The 7,915-nt window shown below is 45.1% G+C and overlaps 1 protein-coding gene across 1 annotated transcript in view; it reads left to right on the top strand.

The window, feature by feature from the left end:
- Positions 1 to 4,449, top strand: part of FERMT1 (fermitin family member 1) — a 53,194-nt gene extending 48,745 nt beyond the window's left edge. The window contains exons 14-15 of the mRNA XM_011941008.1: positions 1,108 to 1,249; positions 3,303 to 4,449. Coding sequence (XP_011796398.1) covers positions 1,108 to 1,249; positions 3,303 to 3,476 — 316 coding nt within the window. The 3' untranslated portion in view covers positions 3,477 to 4,449. The remainder of the gene's footprint in view (positions 1 to 1,107; positions 1,250 to 3,302) is intronic.
- Positions 4,450 to 7,915: the final 3,466 nt, after the last annotated feature.

Raw genomic sequence — 7,915 nt, forward strand, 5'->3', positions numbered from 1 at the left:
TAGCCAGGATGGTCTCGATCTCCTGACCTCGTGATCCGCCCGTCTCGGCCTCCCAAAGTGCTGGGATTACAGGCTTGAGCCACCGCGCCCGGCCGCCAGGCCTCAGTTCTTAAAGCATTCCTGGTCTTCCTGCCTCGACCCTGGTCCCCCTAAGTTTTCAACTTAGCAGCCACAGGGATCCTTTTAAAATCTTAAATCAGATTTTGTGAAGTCTCTGCTCAAAACCATCTGGGGCAGGTGTAGCAGCTCATGCCTCTAATCCCAGCACTTTGGGAGGCAAAGGCAGGAGGACTGCCTGAGTTCTGGAGTTCAAGACTACCCTGGGCAACATAACGAGACCCTGTCTCTAAAACACACACACACACGAAATCTGAAGGATTTCTTATCTCACTCAGAGGAGAAGCCAGATCCTTCCAGCGGCCTACAAGACCTTTGCTCTCGAACTCACTTTCCTCTCCCCTCCTTCACTGTGTCAGCCACATGGGCCTCCTGGCCGGTCCTTAAGCACATTAAAAAAAAAAAAAAAAATTTTTTTTAAGTGGCTGTGCCCTCTGCCTGGAATACTCTTTCCCCAGATATCCACATGTCTCACATTCTCATGCATATCCATTTTTTTATCAAATGTCACCTTTTCACGGACCTTGCTGTTTTAAACTGTAGCCACCTCATTGCCAGTATTCCCCGTAGCCCTTCCAACTTTATTTTCCGTCATCTTATCTGGCATATGTACCTCCTACTTATGATCTTCTCCCTCCCACACTCAGAAATTTTCCATCCATTTAGTTCACTATGATATCTCCCATGCCTAGAAGAGTGCCCTACACAGAGTCCGTAGTCATTTTGAATGAATTTATTTGATTCTGTCTTATTTTATTTTTCTCTGATGTCAGTTTTACTTAAAGACCATCTGCAGGATAGCCTTCATTCTTTTTTCATGTTCTCTATATCCCAATAAAAATGCCCCCCTGCAGAAAGTTAATTCTTCATTTTCCATTCCTCTGAAATGATTTGGAAATACTGGTAGTATTTTTAAGAAGTTATATGTGAATGAATATTGTATTATAGGAAGCAGTTGCTTCTCTTAACTAATATTATGATTCTTTTCAGATTTAAAGGAAGCAAAAAAGATGACATTCTGGGAGTTTCATATAACAGGTTGATTAAAATTGATGCAGCCACCGGGATTCCAGTGACAACATGGAGATTCACAAATATCAAACAGTGGAATGTAAACTGGGAAACCCGTCAGGTAAAGTGAAAGTTTTTGCTCTTCAGTGTTGAGCCTATAAATGTGTGTTCCCTCAGAATTGCAGATTCTGATTTTTGAAAGGTGTTCTTCTATTTGAGCTAAGAAATCACAAGCATGTGGTAATTGTCTGCTAAAATAATCATATGCAATTCTGGGCAGCTTCCTAACAAGCACAGGCCAAATGCTCTTGCATTAGCACTGCAAGTTGGCGTAGTCTCCATGCAGACTGTCAATACAGACAGGTTCTAAAATTACTGAGCAGTTTCATTAATTTTCATTGACTCAGCATAGGATTATATAGGATTTAGGTTGATAATTACTTACCAGAAACTACTGGAGATGTCACTGCTACGCAAAATAAATCCAAAAAAGCCCTCATCTGACTTGCTGCCAAGAAACCCGATTGAGGACTTGAAGATTCAGTTGCTCACCTGGAAAGCATTCCAGGCTCAAAAGGGAAAACCTGCTGAAGAAGCAAGTGAGGTCCATAGTGATGACTGAGAAAAGCTTCACCTCTTAAAACCACGAGCCCTCAAACCCTTAGCCTGTGTTACAGCCTCCCATCATCTCCCATTGTAGGAGCTAAGTTCAGGCCAAGCCTGTATCATGGAAAATTCTAGATGAAGTTAGAGGCACCTTAGCATCCTGCCGCTAATTTAAAACATTCTGCCCAGTGCTTTGGGAGGCCAAGGTGGGAGGATCACTTGAGGCCGGGAGTTTTGAGACCAGCCTGGGCAACATATTGAGACCCTGTCTCTACAGAAAATTAAAAAATAAAAAATAAAAAAGGCGAACTAGCCAGCTGTGATGGCGTGCACCTGTAGTTTCAGCTACTCAGCCAGGGAGGATCACTTGAGGTTCGAGGTTACAGTGAGCTATGATTATGCCACTGCTCTCCAGCCTGGGTAACAAAGCAAGACCCTGTTTCATTCATTCTTGAATTAATTAAAACATTCCGATGGTGCTGATATAGTCTCAATCTTCCCTCATTCCTTTGGCATTCTCATTTTCCAATAGAAAGCAGAGGGATGGTAAGAGACTCACACATTTGTTAAGAACCCTGACTTCCTCTCAGCAGTATTGATACCCATCTGGGTGCTTATTTGTAAAATCAAGTTCAGAGATTAGATGAGCTCTAAGGCAGTAGCTCTAAAGCCTTGATGCATATAAGGATCACCTGGGGAGCTTTAAAATACCACTGCCCAGAACACAGCCAAGGCCAGTTAAATCTGAATCTCTGGGAGGAGGAGCGAGGTATTAATAATTTTTAAAGGTCCACAAGTGATTTCAATGGGCAGCCAAGGTTGAGAACCAGCAAAGTCTCTAAGTCTTTCTTCTAGTGCTTAGAGTTTATGACTTTCAGCTAGGAAAGGGTTCGGGGCAGTGGCTATAAGAAAATTCAGGCAGACTTTTATTATTCATTAAAGAGGCTGCAGGCCGGTGCAGTGGCTCACGCCTGTAATCCCAACACTTTGGGAGTCTGAGGCGTGGATCACTTGAGGTCAGGAGTTCAAGACCAACCTGGCCAACATGGTGAAACCGCGTCTCTACTGAAAATACAAAAATTAGCCGGGTATGGTGGCGCACACCTGTAATTCCAACTACGTGGGAGGCTGAGGCATGAGAATCGCTTGAACCTAGGAGGCAGAGGTTGCAGTGGCCTGAGATCGTGCCACTGTACTCCATCCTACATGACAGAGAGAGACTCCACCTCAAAAAAAATAAATAAAAATAAAGTGCCTGCGAAGCACCCTGCTCCCCAACATAGGGAGTGCTTGGGCAAAATCCTTGTATCTAAACTATAGACAGTAAATGTGTTGGGAGTTTTTTAAACCAGATGTGCAGCAAAGTCGACACCACCAGAGGGCGCAAAGAGAGCAAAGATGTTTTCTGGAAGTGTTTAATGGAAGTGATGGTTTTCTGTGCGTTTTAGGGGGATATCCATCTGTCATCCACCTCAGCAGCCCTCAGCTCCAGGGGCCAGTCCAACAAAGCGCCTCTTTCTCATCATTCCTTGTCAGAGTTTAAGCTTCTCTGTGCCTTCCTCTTCCAGGTGGTCATCGAGTTTGACCAAAACGTCTTTACTGCATTCACCTGCCTGAGTGCAGATTGCAAGATTGTGCATGAGTACATTGGCGGCTACATTTTCTTGTCTACCCGCTCCAAGGACCAGAATGAAACACTTGACGAGGACTTGTTCCACAAATTGACCGGCGGTCAGGACTGAAGCAAGCATGCGTGCTCGGCTCACACCAACAGGGCAAGCCAAAGGCACCCCTCCCCGGAGGGATGGGATCCGTAACTTGCCCAGCATGTAGATACTGAACTAACAGACAACATACATTCGCCGCTGGTCACCCAGGTCCTCACCTCATTCAAACCCACTGCTGGCACATCCCTTTCCTTACTTTGCCCTGTGCTACCAGCCATGGAAGGAGCCTCTCTTGTTTTTTCTAGAAAATGGTGAGCAGAAGAAAAGGAGGTGCCCTAAGATTGCTCTAAGGCCTAGTATGTGGTTACAGTTCTGTGACTTGCAGAACCTGCCAGGTGGATGGCTACAAGTATCCTTGTCCTGATCTGTCTCATCACTAAGTCAGTGGAGAAGACAGAAAGGTAAAAATCACGTGAAGAAAGAACAACTCTTATTTCACAAACTCAGGTATGAAACTAAATGCCTGTCCTTCATGGAACTGCTTTTAGCTCCTGTCTTTTCAAAATGGCAGAGGGAGTTCCTACACACACTTTTTCCCTGGAGGCGAAGGGCTGGGGTAGAAAGGGGAGGGGTGGGGCTACCAGGTAGCAGCTGACGACCCAAGGTCAGGGCAGTGGCCCTCAGTGTCATCTGTCCACAGTGATACCTGCCAAGATGACCACTGACCCATATCTGATCTTAGTTATTGGTCTCCTCAGGTTTCTTGGGCCACCTGCAATCCCCATTCCATTCCTACAGATCTCTCAGCCACCTGTAAGTCCTTTGTGAAGACGTGGGTAACACAGGGGGACAGGAAAACCCATTTCTCAACCCAGATCCATGTCTCAACTGCTTCTACTCTGGGTTGGGATTCAGGAAGACAGGCACAGTCCTCTCTGTCCATAGAAACACCTGTCAGCATCAAGGATTCCAGTCAAGTCTCTATCCCAACTGGTCAGGGAGAGAAGGGCACACCTATTCTCAAAGACCACCATGTCCAAGGTCTGACGGGAAGCGTCCCTCTTACTGCTGGTCTGTGTTCTCCTGGATTTGGGATCTATGTTGGTATGGCTCCTGGCCTTTTCTCTAAAGGCCTTTGGCTTTTGTAAATCATGAGCCAATAATAGACTTTTTTCTCCCCCTCTGTTTTTTGCTGTGTCATTTCTGCCTTGAGACAGTGCTTGCCTTGAGAGAGTGAGCCACTTAACAGCTGCCTGAATTGTCATTTTCCATTTTGGTTTGTTAGAGGTGGGAGGGGTGGGTTTTGAGATTAAAAGCAATACCAGAAGCACAGGGAAATATCAGACAATATTTTATTAGTTTTTCATAGATGTTCTGCCACACAAAGAACTTGGGTTGCAAGGATAAGGCAAAAGCTCCAATCCCATTTCTCAGTTCTCCTAGGATGCATCCCCTCGGGGCCAGGCTTGGCCAGAGTTCCGAGGCCTGCGAGCGTCAGTTGTTGCTTTATTTTCCAACAAAGCCCTCTGAGAAATGAGACCTCAGCAATTCCGGGAGCCACATAGAGACAGACTTGGCAGGGGACCCCCTGGTTCTGAGCCAGTAGCTGCCATCTGGAAATTCCTCTTTTAGCCTCTCCTTAGAGGTGAATGTGAATGAAGCCTCCCAGGAACCCGCTGAATTTCTGAGGCCTTGCTTAAAGCTCGGAAGTGGTTTAGGCATTTGGAAAATCTGGTTCACATCATAAAGAACTTGATTTGAAATGTTTTCTATAGAAACAAGTGCTGAGTGTACTGTGTTATACTTGGTGTTGGTCATTTCTCAGTCCTATTTCTCAGTTCTATTATTTTAGAACCTAGTCAGTTCTTTAAGATTATAACCGGCCCTACATTAAAATAATGCTTCTTGATGTCAGATTTTACCTGTTTGCTGCTGAGAACATCTCTGCCTAATTTACCAAAGCCAGACCTTCCATTCAATGCGCTTCCTTAGCTTTCATAGTTATCTGACATTTCCATGAAAACAAAGGAACTAACTGGTTTTAACCAAACTTTGTTTGGTTACAATTTTCAGGGGAGCATTTCTTCCGTGCCACACAGCAACATCCCAAAGAAATAAACAAGTGTAACAAACAAACAAAAAATAACAAAAAAATCCCTAAATGCTACTGTTCCAAAGAGCAACTTAACGATTTTTTTAATATTGAGTGCAAAAGGTCACCCAGCTTCCTATGATGAAATTTTAAATTAATGGGCACCTTTCAACATCATTTGCTTCCTTATCTACACTTGATTCAGAAATCCGCATTTTGTATTCTTTTATATGACTTTTAAGTAAAAGATTTGTATGGACTTGAGTACGGTCCTGTTGTGTCCTCTCCAACCTACTGTCTCCAAAAAGGTGACCGTTTCCTCTATTATGAAAAGGGATTGCAACTCTGAGGTCTAACATGTGCCTCTCCTCACAGCGCCAATATTCCAGGCCATTCCCTCGCGTGGTGTGGGGAGTGGTAGATTCCGGGGGTCCTCAGAGAGCCACTTAGACACCTCACTTACCCGCTGGTTTCAACTCCTTTCTCACTGACTTGGTCACAGATTTCTTTTGTCTCTTTCCAGATCCATATTAAAACACACACACACACAGCAGCAAGCAAAGAAATATCCCCAGCGGCAATAGAACAGCAGAAGCCTCTGATTCTGATGGCTGAATGTTGAGGGCACTTTGCTTTAGTGACATGCAGTTTATAGATATCCCTTTGTGCAATTCTCATGTCAGCCCACAGAGGGTAGAAATGGCTTGCTTTACAAAGGAGAAAGGCTCAGAAGGTGAACTTGCCCAGGGTCACACTGCCTCATAATGAGCAGTGTTTGTCTTGACTCCAGAAGCCACTAAGCTTAACCCAGCACACCCCACCCTTCCTTCCCCAGCCTTGCCCAGCCTTGCCCAGCCTTGAAATGCCCCTTACCCCAGCTCCAGAGCAGGTGTTCCCAAGCTCAGGCTCACACCAGTAAGAGAGAACCAGGGGCATTAACAGCAGTTAGCTGTGGGAGGAGAGGCTAGACCAAAAACGTCTGGGAGCCAGAGAAATGAGGTGCTTAGTGTGTTGGGGTTTTTTTTCTTTGTTTTGTTTTTTGAGATGGAGTTTCGCTCTTGTTACCCAGGCTGGAAAGCAATGGCATGATCTTGGCTCACTCCGCCTCCCGGGTTCAAGCGATTCTCCTGCCTCAGCCTCCCAAGTAGCTGGGACTATAGGCATGCACCACCACGCCTGACTAATTTTGTATATTTTTTAGTAGAGGCGGGATTTCTCCATGTTGGTCAGGGTAGTGTCAAACTCCTGACCTCAGGTGATCCGCCCACCTCAGCCTCCCAAAGTGCTGAGATTACAGGCATGAGCCACCACACTTAATTCTGGGAAAGTTTCATTTTCAGTCCCAAGATCAGAAAAGTAAGCAAATGAGGAAGCTTTAATTTGAAAGCTCATTTAATACAGGAAGTCAAGATATTTTGTAGTATCTGTCTTTTAAAATCACTGAAAAAAATTTTTTTTTAACTCACAAGGTTTCTTTTTGGGGGGCTGGGCATAGTGGCTCACCGTGTAATCCCAGCACTTTGGGAGGCCAAGGCAGAGGCTCACCTGAGCCCAGGAGTTCAAGAACAGCTTGGGCAACATGGCAAGACCACATCTCTACAAAGACTTTAAAATTAGCTGGGCGTGGTGGCACATGCCTATAGCCCCAGCTACTTGGGAGGCTGAGATGACAGGATCCCTTGAGCCCCAGGAGTTCAAGGTGGCAGTGAGCTATGATCATGCCATCACACTCCAGCCTCAGTGACCCTGTCTCCAAAAAAAAAAAAAAAAAAAAAAATGGCTTCTACATTTACTATCTCTATATTCATTTTTATTATTTTCTCACATAGCGTGACTTTCCTGCCTCCTCCCCTTCCACCCCTGTCACCCCAGAATCTCTCCGTGGTAGGAGAAAGAATGGGAGCATTCCTCTTTGTTATTTCACCCATCTTTCCTTCTCATGCACCCTACATCCAAGGACTCTTGAAGTCCAGGAAATCATAACTGGAAAATCTGAAAAGGTGAAGCCCTTGGCCCTCACTTGCATTAAAGTTTTTCCAATTCCTTGAACCTCACTGGAGTTGTGTGGAAATATTGAGTGCTATCAGAAAGAGGGGAGGCCGGGTGCAGTGGTTCATCACTGTAATCCCAGCACTTTAGGAGGCCGAGGCCAGCGGATCACCTGAGGTCAGAAGTTCAAGACCAACCTGACCAACATGGAGAAACCCCGTCTCTACTAAAAATACAAAATTAGCCAGGCATGCCCGTAATCCCAGCTACTCAGGAGGCTGAGGCAGGAGAATCACTTGAACCCAGGAGGCAGAGGTTGCGGTGAGCTGAGATCACACCATTGTACTCCAGCCTGGGTGAAAGAGCAAGACTCCATCTCAAAAAATAAAATAAAAATAAATAAATATAAATATAGAAAAGAAAAAGCTACCCT

Source organism: Colobus angolensis, unplaced genomic scaffold (assembly GCF_000951035.1).
Source record: "Colobus angolensis palliatus isolate OR3802 unplaced genomic scaffold, Cang.pa_1.0 Scaffold197, whole genome shotgun sequence".
NCBI classification, from domain to species: Eukaryota; Metazoa; Chordata; class Mammalia; order Primates; family Cercopithecidae; genus Colobus; species Colobus angolensis.